We start from the raw sequence: 21,351 nt of genomic DNA, 5'->3' as shown, positions 1-21,351 counted from the left end.
CTGAGTTGCTTGTTGATACAGACTTCAGGGAGTGGAAAATCAAATGAGAATGTTTTCTGGAATCATGTGTTGTTCCAGATAATTTGAATCTAATATACCAGATAGCCATAATTGCTGTCTCTCTTTTTATATAAAAATATTCATGAGTTACAAGAACCACAACAAATCAGGCTTTTAAAATGTAAGTAAAATTTTAAAAGTAAGTAAAATTTTAAAATAATTGGAGTATGAAAATAAGTGACAAAATGCAATTTGAAAATCAGTGTTCAGGGCTGGTATTAAAAAAAAAAAATCTTGATTTTTTAAAAATCTTTAAAAATCTTGATACAAAGAGTAAGTCCAGATGAGTTCTGTCATCGGTGCTGTCACTGCAAAACAGATAGGTAGTTATAGAAAAGTTGAGGTGGGAGGTTTGGTTCAGTAGTGCAAGTTGCTCAGTACCATGTCCAGACAGCTTTTGAGTTTTTCCAAGCATGGAGACTCCAGAGCCCGCCTAGATCAGCTGTTCCACTGGGTGATTGCCCTTAAACTAAACCTTATTTTTCTAACATACTATCATGTGGAGTTATTTTTCCCCAATGTAGGTTTTGGCTTAGTCTTCATTGAAATTCATGGGATTCCTGTCGTCCCATTTCTTCAGCCTGGTGGTGTTTCTCTGTGTGGTCACACAACCATCTGGTGTGTCAGCTTGTCCTTCCAGTTCCATAACTGTGGTGCTTTTTTGAAAATAGTGGCTTCAGTTCCTGTGGTTCGAGTGTGAGTTCAAGTGTTGTAATACAGTGCAGATAATTTTGACTCTTCAGAGGCATAAGTCTTAGTCCGTCTTATATTCCAGTAGATTGGCAGGTATGTCACTGTCTTTTTATCTTTAGTCAGTAAGCATGATCATTTTACATCAGGTGCATAATTAAAGCAAAAAGTGAAGCCAGCCAGTAGGCAACCTGACAAGGACTGCAGTGTGGTTGTACAAACTGCACAGCCTTTTCCCTGGCACCATTGGTGCTAACAGTACAGGATGTGCAGCATATGTGAGACTTGGTTGTTCAATTTTGAGCTACTGCTTCACAGTGACTTCTGGCAAAGATGCTACACTGTAAGCTACAGTGATTGTGGCATAGAAATACAGCAAATTTTGCCACATGCTCTGTAGCCTTTAGCAGAGGAGGCTGGTGGGCTGAGGGCAGCCTTTTTTTAATCTGCTGTGGATAAATCTGCTGGTGTTCACCTCTGACACATAAATCTCATCTCCTTGACAAGCATGTTAGCACTTGAAGGATTAGGCTTGTTTTTTATCTCCAAGTAGTCAACTTAAAAGTACTTCCTTAGCACTTCTAGTGATTTCCTGGGCCTCGCTTACTAAGGAGCAGTATGGCAGAAGCACTGGATTCCAAGCCTTGAGATTTGTACATACTTTCTTCTGCTATTTATTTCTTATCTCAGGATTGATGTATCACCAAAAATGGCAGGTGAGTTCTCCTTTCCAACCACAGAAAAATAAACGAAAGAACATCTGTAAGGGTTGCATAGTATAGGCTATTTCTGTGTGTTATTGGTGATACAGTGCTGCAGTTAAAGGTAGGAACCTTCAGTAAAAGATCAGGTTAGTATATTCAGTCAACTCCTCAGAAATAGACACTGATGTTATGCACTGAAAAAATATCTACTCAGGAAAATGAATTCACTGTAAATTCTGTGTTTACTATATGAAACTATCCTGTATTAATGCACCATGTTATCAGTCTTAATATACATCAAACATAAGATAGTTTATTCAGTTTTAAACTGGAGCAAACTTTACTATGCACTGTTCAGTCAAAGTTTATAGAGAGTAATTTATTTTCCTTGCCTAGGGTGACCTCATGCTTACAAAGGCTAGCAGGAATTCTGGCAGATAATAGTTTTGCAGTTTCAGACATTGTGCCTAGTGCAGACCCTCTTTCTATAGCGAAGTCCTTAGGTAGTTTTAGGAGAGGTTTCCCTTTTTTGTTGTTGTTTTATTTTTTCCTATAGAATTTTACTTGAAATCCAAAATACAAGGAAATCAATATGACCATTTAGGGTATGTAATTTCAGTAGCCATGTCTTATATTTGATGTCATTTGTGGAAGAAGCTTCATAAGTGGCTTGTAAAGTTCATGAAGTCCCTTTAATCATAATAAGCACGTGATTTTGGAATGTTATGGTTCGTAACTGCTGTTTGCATACTTACTATGCTTGTAACTGTAACTGCTAACTGCTGCTTGCCATACTTACTATGCTTACAGTTCTTTTAGTTGTGTTATTTATATTTTTGTGGTGTAAGAATTGTTGTTGGAATTTTTAATATCTCAGTATTTTTTACTGAGAAATACTCGTTTGGAATTGTGTAGCTACAATTGTGATGCTTTTGAGCATTACCCTTTTGGTTATTGAAGAAGTGATAAAAGTATATTTACTACTTTTTTTTTACTGCACCCCAGCAATCATTTAAATGCAAAAAACTGCATCTGGGACCATGATTATGAAAATTACTGGTTTCTAATATACTGGGATTTAATGAATACTGATCATAGTATAGCAGTCCATAGGCATCTGATACAAAAGCAAACTGCTTATAATGTTAAGAGATTGGATTAGTTGAACAACTTTAAAGTCTAAGGCGTTTTAAATATTTGCTGTTAGTTGAAGTCATGAGTGTTACAACTTTACATCTCCTAGAAAAGAAGGAATAAAAGTATAGGGAACATTTTTTTCATGTTATATATGGTGAGTTTTATATTGTAATGATCATTCTCAAGTGAAGCTTCTACTTCTGTTACATTCATAAAAAATCTTTTCAACTCTTCATTTTTAAATTGGGACCATGTATATGTTCTTGCTAGTAGATGTCTAAAAATACCTTCAGTGTCTGGTGTTGGGATAAGTGTAATGCAAATACACATAAAAGAAATTGTAAGACACATAGAGTTCTTCCTTGAAGTTTAGCTGGTTTCTGTCTTCAAAATGTGTTTAGCAGAAGTTTGCATTCAGCCTTCTTGGAAAGAGTAAGGAGAAGTGCATTTCTGCTGTTTAGTCCATATTCTGATTTAGTACACTGCTTACAGAATGATTCCTAGGTGAATTCTGTGGCTTTTGTTCACTGGCAAAAAGTTGGATATTTTTACTATAGAAATCCTAAAGCAGCTTTTAATGCATGTCCTTTTTTGTGTGCTCATTGATAGAAGTAGTATTCCGAGTGATGCTGAATTACTAAAGGCTTCATTATTAACAAAAGAGGTGTTAAAACCTCTGGTGTATCATTTTCAGCAGTATTTCGCTGGGTTTCATATAATCTGCATTGTTTCCAAGGCTTGTGTAATTATAATTTATCAAGAGACGGTAAGTTAGTGCCTGACCCCCTGTAGTTTGCAGGCACGTCAGATGTGCCTTTTGCTGTTGTCACTGTACTTAGCGAGCAGAGATTCAGAGCTCCCTCTTCAGCCTGTCTGCATCTTCCTTCAAGAAAGGCAGATTTAATGCACAGCTGAAAATGCTAAGAAAGATGAGCAATGTCAGAACTCGAGGACAGACTTCTTTTACTAACTGAGAGGTCAATAAATGCTTCAGTATGGGCTCAGACTACTGAATTTACTGAGTTTAACAGGATCTGTTCTAGACGAACTGTCACTGCTGGAAAGTATCTGCATATCTTATTATATTAATAGAAGAATTTGTGGGACTGTCAGCACAGTAACAATTGCAACATTTTTAGGCTGAACCTAAAGTGTGAAATGAAGTCAGGCAGACATTTTTCGTGAAAATTGTTTGGTGCTCATTAGTGCTGTTCCTGATCTGGGCTAGTGCTGGTTGCCTGCTAGAGAAAGGGCCCTGCCCGCATGTTTTTTTCATACTAAAGGAAGTGATAACTCTTTAAAACATAAGTACTATATGTTATATAATAATAGTTTTGTTTTCCTGCCACCATTATCTACTTATTTTACAGTTTGCAAACGTAAATTGAGGGTGAGGCTGTCCCAGCTACATACTGAATAGCTGATTAGCTCCTGCTTTCTTCTACAACATGTCACTGCTGGGGTGCATGCACAGTATTGGCTCAGGAGCAGAGCTCTGGTGAGAACATCCATGTCATAGATACTGACACAGGGGAAAGTGTCCAGAGAGAAGGATACGTAACAGTAGTCTGCTGAATGCCCTGCTTATCTGTTAAATAAGAGAACCTTCAGACATAGTGAAATAGAAGTTGCTTATATTAACATTGGATACTATGAACTTAATTAGGGCATGTTAACCTTTATGTTAATACAGTGTAAGGTAATGAAAAAATGAAACGTTGAAAGTATTTCATGTAGTAGTGATTACTTTAGTTGTTCCTTCTGTAAATGGTATCTCGAGGTACAGAAATGAATTTGAGACAAAAAAATGTGACTTTTAACATTACATAAAAGGTATATGAAAGCTATCTGCAGTGGAAGACCTGAAAATATTTTTTTTTCCTTTCTTGCTTTAAAAGAAAAAGAAAAAAAAAAAAAAAAAAAAAAAAGCTGTTCTAGAATAAACTTCAAGTAGAGAGAGGAAATGGGGAGTTATTCTGCAGTAGCAGTTCTTAAATATTGGTGCTACACTGATTGTTCCATCAATACTTTTATTTAAAATGATACAATCAGAAGGATACTCTGACTTCCTCTCTAGTGTTGATAATTACTTTCTATTCTGGCATATTCCTTTTGCTTTCTGGAAGTACTTTCTTAATAAGTCTCTTGTTCTGTTTTTCTGATGGTATTACCCAGGAGGAAAAAAGACGTTTTGACAGGTGCAAACAAGTGGACGTATGTTGCTTTTATATATAAGCTGGAGTTTTGTGTTAAGTTTTATTTTCTTACTTATTTTTCTGTATTCGGCTCTGTTTAGTATATGCTTACTTATAAACCAGAATGTTTGATATCGTGTAAGTTGCATTAAAATGCATCAGAGGTCTGTTTGTTATGTAATCCTGATTCATATCTTATAGATGTTTTAAAAGTCTTAACAGTGGGAAGCCATTTTTTACATCTTTCAGACCCTGTAGGTTTATGTGTGTCTGGATTGGAAATGACCTGAAATTACCAGCAGTTTGGCATTAAGTAATGCACAGCAGTTGATTCATAATGTAACTATATTTGACCTACTGTGCAATAGTGAACTGCAGTATAATGAAGTTCCTTATCTCACAGGAGAGATTTAGTATAAAGCAGAACTGTAGTTTTAACTTCAAAAAACTGACTGTTTGTTAATCTTGCTAGGATTTTGGTTGTCCAAAGGAACATCAGAGGTATGGAAGTTGTTTGTTTATTTAAAGGTAGAAGCAATTATTAGAAAAAGGGTTCAGAAATCATGCATTAAAAGAAATAAAACAGGAGCAGACAGGCAAAAATAAAAATTGGGAGCTTGCAGTTTTATTTTATATAGACAAGTGGTGTCTTAAAATAATTGTGCAAGCAAAGTCATTGAATTGAAGGAGATACTTTGCATCATAAAGTGCAAAACACATGCCAAATAGGCAACTCCATTTGATTCTTTTCAGTTGTATCTGAATAGGTTGTCTGGGTTGTAGGAGCAGACTTGGTAAATGTTTTGTTTCATCAAAGACTGAAGTAATGCTTAAGTAGGGCAACACCATCCAGGGACTTGCACATGTCTTTATATCCATCTTTCTCAGTGAGAGTGTTGAGGAAGTATCTAACAGAGATTGATTCTATTCAAGTGGTGAGCTGAGGTTGTCTAGGACACTGAGAAGGGGTCAAACAGGAGGTGCTGGAGTAGCTATGGATACTTCTCAAAAGAGCTTTCCCTGAAGGGACTGGATGAGGTTCAGTGGAGAGCTACAAGGGACTGAGAAATGCAATCTCTAAGCTGATGATTAAACTATGCAAATCTCATTAAGATGCTGTTTTGGAGAATAGTGGGATAACAAATACACTCGTCTTGTTCAACTGTTGTTGGACTGTACATACAGAAGGAACTGAGGAGGTGATTCTGTGTGCCGTACGGGTAATTTGCTTAATCTTATGTACTAATAAAAGTGATGGCAACAGTCTATTTTAAGATGCTTATAAAGCAACTGAATTATTATATTTTGAATAGCAAGCTGTCTGCACAGTAAACTGGATTTCTTTAAGCCTCTGAGCAAAATTGCAGATAAAAATGTGTACAATAAAATTGATTATTCTTTAGATTCTTGGAGAAAATACCCCCCTCAAGAAGAGGTCATTAAGAAGACCAAGCAAAAGTGAAAGTCTCTTGTGACTAAGAGAAGAAAATACGCTGGGGGTAACTGTTCTGTTTGTTACTAGATAAGCCGATTGTTAGGAAGTGGAGAACAAAAAAGAATAGTGCTCTGTTTTGTCTAGCTGCATATCGTGGCTCCTTCAAAAGAGCATTATCAAAAACTCTTTCCATACTCTCAGAAATTTAGGTATCGTTTCCCCATGAGCAATCCTTTTGAAAGGAGAGTTAATGAAATGTCACAAGACTCGAGACTTACAACTTAAGCTGTTTATTTTGGATAAAGTGATACCAACTGATGTCTTGCTCTGTTTCAACTGGTGCATCTCGTTAGTGTCTTGAAGGATAATATGAAAAACGCAGTGCCTTTCTCATTTAAGATGCTCCATCGTTTGTTGGAGCATCTTTTGTTCCCTCTGAGGCTGATGAGAGGCCAAGTCGTTCCTGTAAGCAGTATAAAGAAGTTCATCACTGCTTTGTTTTGCTTCTCGTAAAAGAAATGGCTCACTTGCTATTCGTTATTTATAAATGTGTGTTCACAGCCTGAAAAGGGCACACAAGCTCCAGGCAAAACTTTGGTTTGATAATTGTTTAGAGCAGTTGCTGGATGAGAAGGCAGGTAGAATAATTGAACAACCTCAGGTCAGCTGTAAGTTTGTGTCATCACTTTTAGGACAGTGTCCAGAATGCCTAAGGTTAAAACTTTCAGATGTATCTGAACTTGAAAGCTTTGCCAATTTGTCTTATCAGGGAAGGCAAATGAGATGTATGGACTTGATGGTGATGTCTATTGAAAAGGGTTAACATGCTTTTTGTAGTTCTTTTTGCTTGGTGTGTAAAGTGAAAGAGTAGAGAGCAATCCATTGAGATAAGAAAATGAAGGAGAACAGCAGAAATGAGCTGTGTCTCAGAGAGGATGTTTTAAAGGGATAAAAGTATAGACTGACAAGCAGAGGGTGAAATGGTCTGGAAAACGGGCTGATAACTGGCCAGAATGTAAAGAAGGGTAGAAAATAAGCATTGTGAGGAGTGGAAAAAGCAGTTCCAAGGCTGAAATGTACAAACTTGGGTTCGGTGCTGATGCCTACAGAAATAGGCAGAAATAAACTTAAGGTAATTGTTCTGAAGGGCTTCCTGGCAGTCAGCTGTGCTTTGGGAAGTCAGGGAGTGAGTCCATGGGTTTGGAAAGTACAGTTGTAAAGCAAGGAGTCTGTTTGAGGGAAGTACTTTGCAGAAACAGGAGCTGGATTAAGTCTGTGTTGTGCTCTTAAAAACCTCTTGGTTTTTTTAGGAGAACTTCCTTGACTGTACACAAAAGGCTATTTTGGCTTGCAGACAGCTTGTTCAATGGCTGTAAAGACACCCTATTTCTGGCAAGTAAACTTCACTGGGGTAAAAGTTTTAAAAATAAAATTTTAAATGTTGCAGTTTCACAGTCTAAGCCCTGCTTAAATATATTCTGTTCTGTTACGGGAAAACAAATACAGAAATACCTGAGAGTAAAGATAGAAATAACATGTATTTTAACTGTTGTGTTTAGAGAGGAGGAAGGCTAAAAGAAAGAAAAGTTTGGTACCACTAGTTGCAGTGCTTTTCTTAAATAAGTCATTAATGTGTTTCTGTTTGTCTTATTGTAATAGCTTAAGAACAAGGTGATTATCAAATGAAAGAGAAAGATGTAAGTCATTTTAAAACAAGAGAGAAAAGGAACATTATTTCTTACATAACATGTAATTAACCTATGAAACTCTGCCAACCTATAGTACTGAGGTCAGAAACAGAAAAGAATTCAAAAATGATTAGAAATACATTTGCATAATGAGAAAATCCACAATTATTTCTTAGGATTTTCAGTAGGTTTGGAAAAGAAAGATTCCTGGGAGTATTGCCAGCTAGTACCTGGTTGTGAAAGGCTGAAGCGAAGAACTGCATTATAAACAGGTTGTATAATTATCTGGCATTATTTGCATTTAACCATAATGTAAGCTTGGCTTAATTTCTTTGAATTGCCCTTTGAGAGCTCATCTTTCTGCTGGCTGCAGAAGAAGCCTATGGAGATGAGCCTCAGACAGCCAGCACCAGGCATTGTGAATAGTCACCTCATTCCCAGCGTGAAGAGTGTTGATAACCATTTTCCTGTGTTTTTGCCCCATGAAAGAAATTAGTTATATCCACTAATTGTTAAGGAAGACTAAGTCTTTCTATTTTGCATCAGGATTGGGTCAGTTAAGTACTGTGCATCCCAGTGCTTCAGCTTTCTTCTGCAAGCACATTTTAAAAATGTTTTTTTTTTCGTTCTCTGTATGTTGAGTAATTCCAATGGATTTAAGATACAGTATCACATAAATCCACTGTTCCTTATATTCATGTTAAATGTGATTTTTATGTGAGAAAGAGAGGGTATTAATTTTGTTCTTCAGAGTAACTATAATCTCCTGAACGATAAAACCCTGTTAATTCTCATGCAGCTAATCCTTAAATAATAATTCACTTAAACTGACTTCACAACAAAAATAACTGCTTATGTGCAAATGATTGTAATGTGGCCTGTGGATTGTACCTTAAATGCAAATGCATAGATAGCTGGAAATTGCTCAGTAGCTTTTTTACTGATCTCAAAAAGTCACAATCTTTTTAAAAAAGATAAGGAGCAAATACTTTAAAGTGGAAGCTAAGAGTTCTAGAAAACTCCTAGCAAAAGCTTAGAAGAGAAAACTATAGCCAGGAATGAAATACAAGAAACACACATACAAAAACCAGGAATGCCTGGTGTTTCTGATCAGAGATATTAAGTAGTCAAGACAGAGGCAGAAGACACTAAATATTTTTGTTCAGATCTTGGGAAAAAGGCAGATAGGGTGTTCACATTGTGGGATGCTTGATAACCCGCTCTCTGTTTTTCACAGTGTTCAGAGAGGAGGGCATTGAACCCTTATGTGATGGTGTTAAGTCAGAAGCCCAGGTAATAGATGTCCTTGAGCTGTGAAAAAGCAGGCTGGAGCTGTTGTTGATCATGCATACAGGTTTTTTTGATAGTTCTTAGAAAACAGAAGGAGTTGCATAGGACTTGAAAATTGCCGTGAGACTGATTTCAGAGTGGGGTGACCACTGAAAACGTAATGCTGGCAGTCTGGCATTAGGCCTGAGTGAAATAACAAAATCATTGAGGTGATTAATTTAATAAATGTAACGGGTACTAATTAATGATAATGAGTCCTGACTCATGGAAAATATGTATTATGCTAACTACAGTATTCTTGATGTAGCTTAGCATCTTTAAAGTGAAACAGCTAAAATTAGTACAGCTTTTTAACACATTTTGTTTCCAGCTTGCATAACATCTTCGTTAGTAAGCTAGCGTGATGCAAAGTCAATACAATAGCTATTGAAGTGTATAGCAACCAACTGATATCTGTAATGTCATCGTTACTGGGGTGAGTGGAGTTTCAGGGATGTTGCCCTCGGATCTGGTTTCAGCCTTGTTTTTCCTCATGATGTAGGGCTCCAATTGGGGAGTCCCTGAGTGAAGCACATAGTGTCCATCACGCGTGGTGTGGGGCTGTGGCAGCTTCAGAAGAAGCAACGAGGTTCCTTACCCATGCAGTGAAAACAGTGAACTATAGGAAAGAGTGTGGTAGGCAGATGGAGGCTTACCAGGCTATGCCATCAATCTTCATTTGTCAGAAATCCGTAGATAAAATGAAGTTACTTGTGTTAATATTTGCTGAAATCAGAGACTGCAGAGTGCTCTGTGGTAAAGAATACAGGCCACTGTTGCAGAGCAAACTGGTTCACACCTGTGTTTCTGGGAAACAGTGTGTTTTGTTTCAGCCAGATGTGAAGTTGTGCTGTGGAAGGAAGGGAGTGTGAAGCATTTTTAGAAGGTCAGGGAACGTATCCTAGAAAGCAATAAAATGAAACAGGGGTGTTTTAGTGAATCTGGTGATTGTTTATTCATCAGATCAGTTAATCACATAAAATTCAGGCACCTATTTCATCTACTGCAGTTGGTGTCACTCATAAGCCTGACAATTTGACTTTGATCCACAGGTTAAAACAGTTAGATGATTTGTTGCTTTTACCTGTCAAGTAAATAGCAATGGGCTGAGAGCTGCAGCTTTGGTTCCAGAGGGTGCTGCACATCATTCACACCTCTGTCCTTACCTTTGTGAGGCTGACAACTACTCTTGACTCTGTGGGAATGAAGGATGTTTTGCAGTCTGTACAGCCTGTGAAAACTCAGTTTAAAGCAGTGGTGGATGAAACCTGTCCTTTTAGTCATTCTTCCATCATGGCATTATAGGTGACTGTTTGGCTATTTCTTCTCAAGGCCCAAGTTAGGCTTGTTTTTTGCATTTGCTGTTCCTTTTAGCCCTTGTGAAATCCTGTTAAAAAATTACATGGTTGCAACAATGATGTGTGACTTTCCTTACAATCTCTGTGGTCAGAAACAATCTTTTACTTTCCCTGGGCTGGCACAGTTCTGTATTTCCATTGTTGGAGATGTTCAGTGAATAGCTAGACTATTTTGTTTCAGGTGCCAGTATCAAGTTTTATTTTATTTAGTATTTCTCTGGAGTTGTTGTTGTTTCTTTGTTTTATGATTTGCATCACTCTGATTTGCACACTGTCAATTACAGTGTTATGCTTTAGTAATTCTGTTGCTATTAATAGTAACTTATTCTGATTGATGGTCAGAAAAAAATAGATGAGTGAAACGGGTCTGATAAAGACAACTTTTAAGATTCTGCCCATCTGTTTCCCATGCCACTTGAATTACAAGTATTTTCCAGTCTCTGCTTTTTTTTTTTTTTTTTTTTTTCTTTTCCTGGCCCTTTTCCCCTTGAAATTTCCGCACAGGATTTTAGTAACTTAATAGGAAACTGCAGGGTCATTTGCTGTAGTATCAGCTTCAAGCATTAGCTTTGAGATTCCTCTGTTCATCTGATCTTTTAGTCTGTAGTGTCCGCTTTCTTCAGCATCTCTTTCACTTTTCAAATGTGTAATTTCTCTAGGCATACAGCAGTCTCTTCTGTCTCTTCTGCCTCTCTTCCCTGAAGACCCTATGTACTCTGAATTTACTAAGTGTTTGCTGTGTGTTGCTTACCTCAAGTAACTTGAATCACAGTAGTTCTGGGCATTGTCCTGTTTCTTCAGGTTCGGTCTTCCTATTCTTCCTTGTATCAGAAAGCGCCTGAGAACTGTTTCTCAATTCAAACTGATTTTTTTCCATAGTAATGTTGGGTACTAATGCTGTGGATTTGCTTTTATTGATTTTATTTTTCAGTTTCTTGATGCAAAGATTATAATTCCTCCTAATGACCAATCTTCAGATTTTAGTTTCATCTTGCAAGTATATTCCTGAATCTCAGATTCTCACAGCCATCATTGATAAGTTTCTTTGAGTAGTAGTGATTTTATATTGCCATGTTTCTGTGGGGTTTTTTTTTCCATTTTTTTTCCCTTGTGGGGCAGCAGTAGTGTCTTTGCAAGAACTGTCTCAGACATCAAACACAGGTCAGTGACATTTTGTCAAGTTGGATGATGCCTCATCAAATCTTCTGCTGAAAGCATCTCTTCCAGTTTCTTTGAGGTTGTAATCTATTTTGGAATTAGGCTCACCTAGCACAGAGAATAAGCTGTGTTTGGAATTTTGACTGGCATCTTTTGAGACACTTGTTAAGTATGTCTTTGTCTGTATTGCTCTGATCTCCCATCAGAGGATAGAAGTGTAGGAGATAGAAATCTGGTGTAAGTTTGAATTGTTCCTTGTCATGATGAACAACAATTTCTCAGAATGCTCATCTTTGCTACAGCCTGAGGTACATGTGATGTTTGTTCTTTAAAGTATTTGTCATAACAGTCAGTCTGTTGTGGTCTTAAGCCCAAAGTCCTTCTTACTCATGGTTTGTAATAGCTTGATTTGAAATAATGCTCTCACATGCCAGCATTAAGCTCTAGGATGTTTCTCAGTGCTGGTATCATAGTTTCTGTGTCTGTTACAAGCTTTATTGCTAGAAGTTTCATCTAATACTGTGGCAGCTGTTTTTTCAGTTGAAGATCCTTGGTAATCAGGACATATTTTTGTAGCTAGTGAGTTCTATGAGGATAAATGACTGAATCACGCCTTAGCACATCCTATATCCTGGAGCACTGAGAGGTGGTAAGAGCAGTAGCTAATGAATTAAATGGGGTTGGAATAAACATTTGAATATTAGTTGGAAGAAATTTAAAGCAGTTCAGTTATTTTTAACAAACAACCAAAATTAAGGAATATCTTTGTTAATGAGGACCTGGTGATAGTGACTAGAAATTGTGGATTCTCAATCTCTGCAATCATTTTCAGCATTGAAAGTCATTCGTAATAGAAGAAGCTGACATGCATACAGTAGGCTGTCCATGTATCAAAACCTCCAGAGAAAGATTAGCAATTACACCAAGCAAGGTCCTGATTCAAGTACAAGTACAGGTGTTGAAACAACAGCTTAACAAGAGTAGTTCTTTCCTGTGTTTTCCAAGCAATAAGGTGAAGTAATGGTGGTTCCTTCTAGCTTCAAAATGTGGAAGTCAGGGAGAGGTAGATAGGTGGCTGTATAATTTGTGTTGTATGTTTCTATTTTTGTGACTCCAGCATTGTTCTTCTTGCTGAGGAATTATCATTTTGCCACTACTCTGTTACAGTGCTGTGCATAGTATTACCAGACGGCACTATCTCAGTTGCTATGAATTCTTTATCCACCAGCCAGTGCCAGCCTAGTAAGGTTCTTCTGTTTCTATTTGAAAACTGCTTTCTGTGTTAGGTTTGGTCAAATGAGTCATGCTAGCTTTTATTTAAATGGGCTTTATTTTTAACTAGTGGTGATGACATTGCAGATTGGAGGGGAAAATGGGAATGATTTTGAATAATATCAATTTATACAGTGAGAATACTTTATTAAAATATATATAAGCTTTATTTGCATCTTGAATTACAGTTTCTAGTTACTGTCTTTATTTTGCAGAGAGATAATACTAATTTTTTTTTTTGTATTTGTCAAGTACTGATAGATACAGCTCTTCTTTCCTTGTAGGAATCTGGGTAAAAATGGCTTATCTAACAGTAGTATTCTATTGGATAAATGCCCACCTCCACGACCACCGCCTCCACCATACCCTCCCTTGCCAAAGGACAAGCTGAATCCACCTACACCTAGTATTTATGTAAGTAAAGTAGAAGTAATTTGCTGACTGTGTCCTGTTAATTATTTGGGTATCTGAATTACATTATGCAATTATTTCAAAGACGCACTGTTCACAGCTGAATTCTAGTTACAATGTATGAAGAGGAAAAATGTTAGAATTGTGCAGTTGTGAATGAAGAAGAACAGCTTCAAAAAATTAGGTTTATTTATTATTTATAATACTGATGGAATAGGCAAAAATAGTTTGTATGTTATAATGTACAGCATTTTAGGTGTATTTGTACATTTTTTGCAAATGACAGTTTCAGTGATAAGTAAGCCAGTGATTAAACTGAACTTTCCTAACAGTCTATTTCAAAATATTGTAGGAAAAATTAATGAGAACTGAGATGATGGTAACAACAAAATGTCATCAGTTAGGAAAATAAAAGTTTTATTAATAGAATAATTCAGTTGGAAGGGACCTGCAAAGATCATTGAATCTAACTGCTTTTTCGGTAGATTTTTTTTTTCTTATGCATCCATTGAAACTCCTGTTCCAAAAATAAACTTCTGTTTATTTGCATAAACTGCTTTATGCAATATTGTAGATAACTTTCTTAATAATGGAATTGTAAACTGTAGTATGTCCATTCAGCTAGTATAAAAACCTTAGGATAGCTTTGCTCAGCTGAACTTTAGGACCAGAAGCGCTTGGCAGGCTTGTGTGCTGCAATCCAAGCAGTCTGCCTAAGCACTAGAGTATGTTGGAAGCAATAGTGCTGCTCTTAGTGTTGAACCTGAGTTAATCTCCCTAATTAAGAGTCTGTTATAGCTTCATTGAGTATTTGCAAAGCTGATAAATCTCCATGTTGCAGCATTCTGGATGTGGATGTGCCAACATGGATCCCAGTATTTAGGAACTGTGTTGTTTTGTTTATTGAAAGAGATGTCTTCAGCATATATACAGTCTCTGTCTACAGTGTCATTGATACTTTGTTCACAGTCTGTCTGCAGGATTTTAAAAGATTCATAGCAATTAAAAATAAAAGCGAGGAGAAACTGCAGCATAAAATCGAGGTTGTAGATTTACAGAAGCATAGGAAAAAGAAATCAATTTTTCCAGTTAACATGAGATATACTCTGAGAGTGCACTTTTTAATTATACTGCTTCTTGTATACATTATCTGTAGGATTAGTTTTTTAAATTCTGAAAAGAATGTTAGTGTATTATCTTGCTCTTCAGAGAATTCTGCAGATTTAGAGAATTTACGGGGTTGCTGTCAGATAAAGAAATGAACTGCAGGAAACCTGAGTTGCAAAAGCCGAAGCAACCTGGGAATAATTCATGCCAAGAAATAAATTACAATAACGAATTAATTTCAGAAGGAGTAAGCCCAGCTAATAATGTGGAAATGGTTGTATGATGTTGCTATTCAATTCCCTCAGTGTGAAGAAATGAATGAAGTTCCTGTCTTCCTTCTGTTGTTTCACATTTTTTATTGTTCTTTCTTATTTTACAAACAAGAAGTGTAACCTCGTCTGATATCTAATATTGCATTGTAATTTTACAGTTGGAAAACAAACGAGATGCTTTCTTTCCACCTTTACATCAATTTTGTACAAATCCAAACAACCCTGTTACTGTAATACGTGGCCTTGCTGGAGCGCTTAAATTAGGTAACTTTAATTTGGTTACATTTTCTTTGTAAAAATAGATATATTTTTAAATGATGTTTCTCAGTTCTTAAAAGTGGATATTTCATTTCTATAATACTGCGTTACTGTCCTGTTTAGATTAATTAAGAGAACATGTCACTTAGCTCACTACTATTTCTAACCTAGATCAACAGAATTTTTTTCCTGTGAAAACTATGCCTGTGTGACTTTGTGCTTTGATTTAATGATGTCACTGTGAACATTCATAGAGCTCTAATTTCTGAAAAATATTTGTTAATTGAGTTACACATGCTTATGGATTTGTAGTTGGAATACGGTCTGTAAAATAGCTGTCAAGGTTTTTTTAGGCTTCTGCTGTTGTGTAGAAAAGACTTGAGCATTACCATAGCATTTCATGTATATATATATATATCTGTTATAGATCAATCAGATAATGTTAAGTATTAATATCATCTCTTCTAAATCTTCTTGTCGTATATTAACAGCCATTTGTGATTTTTTTTTACTTATTTATTAGATCTAGGACTCTTCTCTACTAAGACATTGGTAGAAGCAAATAATGAACATGTAGTAGAAGTGAGGACACAACTACTGCAGCCAGCAGATGAAAACTGGGACCCCACTGGAACAAAGAAAATCTGGCGTTGTGAAAGCAGTAGATCTCATACAACAATTGCTAAATATGCACAGTACCAGGCCTCCTCATTCCAGGAGTCTTTAAGGGTAAATATGTTGCTATTATGTAAATTAGAATTTTGTGGCCTGTGTACTAACTCTGTAATTAAGCTCTGTTAGTAACATCTCTTGAAAAAGAAGTCCAGATGTCGTTCAAGAAATGGAGACATTCCTACCAGCATGAAAAGCACAGATGAATTTGCAGTCTATTTTAAACAGAGCGTTAAACACTACACAGGATGTTCTCTCATGTGCTTAACATAGACTTCATTTTCTTAATATAAAGCTACTTAGTGTTACGTATTTTAAAAGCTTGTTAGCTTTAAGCCTTCTTATAGTGATGTCAAAGTTAATATTGAAATATTAAAAATTTCAGATGATTTCAGATGTTTTTTTTTTTTTTTTTTTTTTAGTCATATTGCTTCAAATTTTAGGCACACTTTGAAATGACTTCATTCCTCATTGTAACCTGAATTAATTTGAATGTGACTTATTAGAAGTTCACGCTCATACTTTTAACACAACTGTTTAAAATATCATAGAAACTTTTTTTCAGAAAAGTAACTGATGCTTCCTGGACTAGTTACTGATGGGTTCCAAATTTAACATTTTAGGAGCTGTTAGACATATAGAACCCAGTAAGGTGTTCACAGTGTTGCAAACATTATATTTTATTGGTACTAAGTTTCAATATTTTTGTTAAGTAATGAACACATCTTTGGAATTAGATACAGGCACTCATATAAGGCTTATGTTACTGAGTGCTTTGGAAAGACTAGATTAAGGTGGAACAAAGACAAAGGGTATTATTGATCACTTGTTGATTAGAAAAAGGAGAAAAAGTGGGGAATTGGCTGTTGCAGTTTTCACTGCCATTACACAAAAAACCAATGATGACTTCATTAAGAGAAGGAAGAGAAATTCCTGGAAGGGATTAGAAGCAAAGAAATTTATCTGTGGTCGGAAAAAGGAAAAGGGAGAGTGGTTAAATATTCTAAGCAGGATTGATACAAGATGAGGAAAAGACACAGGAATACCATGCGGGAAGCAGGGAGCACTGGGCAGAATAGTGTGTGGCTTGGCCTAACCAGTCATGAATGGGATTTTTCTAAAAAAATTGCACCAATGTTGTGTTCTTGAGCATCGTTCTGGAGGAGACAATTATGTTTAAATAAAATTACAGAAAAGCTAACTTTTAATAAAGTATATGATTGTTTACATATACTCTTGTCAGCCGGAAAGCCTCAGCTTTGTTTTTGCATCAGGAAGCAACTGCAGTATTTTCTGGGTTTTTTTTTTCTGCTACAAAGTGGTGGTAAAAATGTAGTACATAACATAATTTTCATAATGTCAATTTTCATTTTTCCCTCAAAAATCAAAATTGCATCGTTTTAAGTGTATGTATTCCTTTTTCCTAACACTGCTGTGACCTGTCCTTAAATGCTTTCTGCAGTCATCTTTTCAAATGAAAACTGAGTTTCTCCTTTATACAGATACAGTTCTCTTGGCTTGCCTTAAGTGACCTTTTTTTCCCCCCTCTAACAACTATAACACTGCTTTTCTAACATGCTTTACGGTATTTCATAAAACTATCATTGCTCAGTCCTTTTTTGTATCTCTTTGTCCTTCGTTCAAAGGATGAATAGGACTTTCTCAGGTACATAGGGCACTTTGATGTCTAACAACTGTCTCATTCAAAGCAGAAAGTCTTTGGACTGCATCCAGGCAGTTCTTTCCTGCTTTTTGTCTTACTTTCTCCTTCTGTGTCTATATACTTGTGCAAAAGGAAGTTTTTAAAACGGGACTCGGAGCCCACTGTGCTAAAAAGATGAAATTACATCACTTAATGCTGGTTAGACTTTTTCCACTAGTCATGGTCCTAGCTACTGCAGTGCTAAAATAGCAGATGGCTATTAAAAATTCAAAGAACTTTGTATAATGGATATTATAAAATGAATTTTATAAATATTAGCCTATTTTCACATCAGGAGACCTGTTTAACTTTGAAGGCAGATAAATGTTCTGGTCTAAAAAACTTAGATTGGATTTCTTTTTACCTGCATAATGAAGCAAGCCCAGCACATAAATTTGTAACTCTAATATAGGTTAGCTAAAGAGTTTACAGCGTGGAAGTTTCCTGTTGTCCTGGCCTGAACCTCACTGAATTTTTATCACAAAGACATTTTTGCAACAGCTATTGACTAATAACTGTTTTTTATTTGTTTGTTTATTTTCTTTACGGCAGCGTCCACATGAGATCCTGGATGCAGATATTTTAAACGTTGTACCACCATTTTGAAACAAATGTTATCACTTCATATCTCTGTGTGCCTATATTTTTATGCATATGCTTTTTAATATTTAAATAATTTAGATGTCATTGTTTAAATAAATGATTGCATTTTCACAATTGCATTTTATAGGAGGAAAATGAAAAAAAGAGTCACCACAAGGACCACTCAGATAATGAATCCACATCTTCAGATAAGTAAGTGTGGTATAAGTGTGGTAATTTTACGGTTATATTTGTGTGTATTTTTACACTATTCCTATTTTCACATTCACCTACTACTTCTTTTTTATTTACAGTTCTGGGAGGAGGAGAAGAGGACCTTTTAAAACAATCAAGTTTGGGACCAACATTGACCTGTCAGATGACAAAAAGTAAGTTTGACTGCAGTTTCTTTTGCTCACAGTGCTGTTCTGCACTGTTGTGCTTCTTCTGGAAAGCTAATGCATTCTTCTCGAAAGTCAGTTATTTCCAGATAAACCCAATTCCAGTTGCAAGCTCTATTGCTGTGTTACCTTAAATCTGCTGTTAAATTGTTATAAATCCCTCTCACCTTAAAATCTGTTTTTGAGTTTGTCTTTCCAGTATCTTTAATTTTTCAGTAATGAACTTCTAAATTCCATCAGTCACTTTTCTTTCCAGTAATATTTCTAATATATTCCATTTGTTTCATGCCGATGCTTTAAATTGTTTTCCCTTTTTTCCCCCCTCTTTTATACCTACTCTCATTTATTTTCTTTCCATTTTCTCTTAACCCTTGCTTCTCTACTCAGAAGCAGTGCTCAGAATATGTAGCAAAGTCTGAATTGATGAATATGAGTGGAAAAGCCATGATAAAATTAGAAGTGTAAGGGGAATACAGAGTATTCTTCAGATGAGAGATTTCTGTGAGACCAAGAAATAGAGGAAAATGGCTCAGAAAAACTTCACAAAGTTTCAGAAATACACTGAAAGCATTCTTTTTTGTTTTCATCCAGTAATAATTTTTTATTTGGTTCAGTCTCTGCTTGGATCTTTTTTGGAAATGCATACTATTACTGTTCCACCCGCTGCAGTAGAAAAATTCTGATCCACTTCAGTTAGGAGAAGGAGAAAAGGTTATGGTATGGGAAACTGGAGGATGCTAATGAATTTTTTGCAGCATATTCTGTGTGTATATATACGTGATTAGAGATTGTTGTAAAAGTTAAAATAAGATCATATATTTTTCTAAATTGCTGCCAATAAACTAACCCTTAGAGCAATCCTTTTGGAGAGACTTTAACCCTAACCTAGGAATGACTAACAAGAGGTTCATAGAAATTGTATTTTGATACTTCAGATAAATCTCGTAGAATTACAAATACATCCCACATCTGATTTTCAGTCTCAAGTTCTGATACAAGACAGTTTTTCCCCTGAACTGGCTTGTCATACTTAGGATTGTAGTTGGAAATGTTTTCAAATTGAAGTTGTAGCACAAATACCTGTGTGACATTACAAAGCCCCACATAAGTTTGGAGAATTTGTATTTAGAGATGTTATCACTAATAAAAGCATTCAGTTCCATGGCATGTGCATACAGCTTATTTCACTTCTGGTTATAGCGATCATGTTTGAGAGTTAAACTATGTTCAGACAGTCTTCCTAGCAAATGTCATGACATAATATCATTTAGCTCTTGAAAGCATCGTTAACAGTTTCTGACTGGTTTAAGAGTGTGGGGAAAGCAGACCTTCATGTTTACAGAAAAGATACATGATATACACCAAGGTGTAAACTAAAAGCATAGTTTTCTTGTGAGATAGCACCAGATTGAATAACTGCAAGATTGAGTTGGGTCACCAGGTCTTCTAGTTCACAGTTAAAAATTGACATTTAAATTTCTGTAGCTGCCAAGTAAGGTTATTGCATTCTATAAACTTCCCTTTTAAAAGATGCTAAATTATACAGCAGTGACTCGTCTGCTCCTTCATCTCCTACGATAACAATTTTCTGAAAATGTTTGTATTTCCCAAACTCTTCTAAGAGTTTCAGGGATTCACAGTTTGTCAATTTACTATTTTGCTGCAGGTGGAAGTTGCAACTCCATGAACTGACAAAACTTCCTGCTTTTGTACGTGTGGTATCAGCAGGAAATCTTCTAAGCCATGTTGGTCATACCATCCTGGGCATGAACACAGTGCAGTTGTATATGAAGGTTCCAGGAAGCAGAACACCAGGTGAGTATAATTTTTGCATGGAAAAAAAACAAAAAAGGAATCTCCTGCTATTGAATTAATTTATCTGCTCTGCAGATTTTCTGTATTTTATAGCAGGCATAAATATGATAATGGAGTACATATTTATTATTTTTTACTTGACTAACTGAATCTGCATGTACAAAGCACTGAATTATCTTTTAGGGGAAATTTCTGAATTTCTGCAATGCTTGATGGTTGTCATTCTAATTCCTTGCATGTAACACTGGATTCCAGATTTTTTAAGGGGAAAAGAATGAGTTCATATACTTAAACCATGTTTGTAATTTGCGTGCCTTGAAAGTTTTTACAGACTTCCCAAGTAGGTCTTGTATAATCATAGAAGTCACTACAGTTTTAAAATTGTTCACATCTGTCTGAGAATAGGGTTTCATAATGGGTAGTGCTGTGCTCTGACACTGTTGTGGGTTAACTCTGCTAGGCAACTAAGTGCTGCACAGTATCTCACTCGCTCCCTTCTGAGTTGGATGTGGAAGAGAATCAGAAAGTTAAAAGTGCAATAACTCTTGGGTTGAGATAAAGATATCATAATATGTTAAGCAAAAGCTGTGCATGCAAGTCAAGCAAAATAAGGAATTCATTCACTGCTTCCTATTGGCATGCAGATGTTTAGTCAAAATAAACTCCATCCCAGCCAAACCCAGTACAGGCACTGGACTGAGGCTTGGGAGATCACAGAATGGTGGAATGGCTTAGTTTGGAAGGGATTTTAAAGATCTAATTCCAACCGTCCTGCCATGAGCAGGGTTACCACCCTCTAGAACAGTCTGCCCAGGGTTCCATCCAGCCTGGCCTTGAACACCTCCAGGGATGGGACATCCACAGCTTCTCTGTGCAACCTATTCTAGTTTCTCACTATTTCCTGAGTAAAGAATTTCCTCCTAATATCTAATCTGAATCTTCCCTGTTTTATTTCAAAATCCTTCTCCCTTGTCTTATCACTATCGGACCATGCAAAAAGTCTCCCTCCTGTTTATAAACTCCCTTTAAGTAATGGAAAGTTACAGTGAGGTCTTCCTGGAGACTTCCCCATGCTCCCTCCTGGGAGAGGTGCTCCAGCCCTCTC

General features: G+C 36.2%; 1 protein-coding gene across 11 annotated transcripts in view; it reads left to right on the top strand.

The window, feature by feature from the left end:
- The window catches only part of KDM6A (lysine demethylase 6A), a 145,928-nt gene that overhangs the window by 110,782 nt on the left and 13,795 nt on the right, over positions 1–21,351 (top strand). For all 11 annotated transcript variants that reach the window (XR_004167122.2, XM_090123431.1, XM_090123442.1 and 8 more), the window contains 6 exons: positions 13,311–13,440; positions 14,975–15,080; positions 15,598–15,803; positions 18,179–18,243; positions 18,345–18,419; positions 20,098–20,246. Coding sequence is in view for 10 of the 11 variants with exons in the window: in XM_090123431.1 (XP_089979557.1) it covers positions 13,311–13,440; positions 14,975–15,080; positions 15,598–15,803; positions 18,179–18,243; positions 18,345–18,419; positions 20,098–20,246 (731 nt within the window). In the remaining variant the exon portion in view is untranslated. The remainder of the gene's footprint in view (positions 1–13,310; positions 13,441–14,974; positions 15,081–15,597; positions 15,804–18,178; positions 18,244–18,344; positions 18,420–20,097; positions 20,247–21,351) is intronic.

Source organism: Phasianus colchicus, chromosome 1, assembly GCF_987193195.1.
Source record: "Phasianus colchicus chromosome 1, bPhaCol1.hap1.1, whole genome shotgun sequence".
In the NCBI taxonomy this organism is placed as follows: domain Eukaryota; kingdom Metazoa; phylum Chordata; class Aves; order Galliformes; family Phasianidae; genus Phasianus; species Phasianus colchicus.
This window is presented reverse-complemented; position numbering and strand designations above follow the sequence as displayed.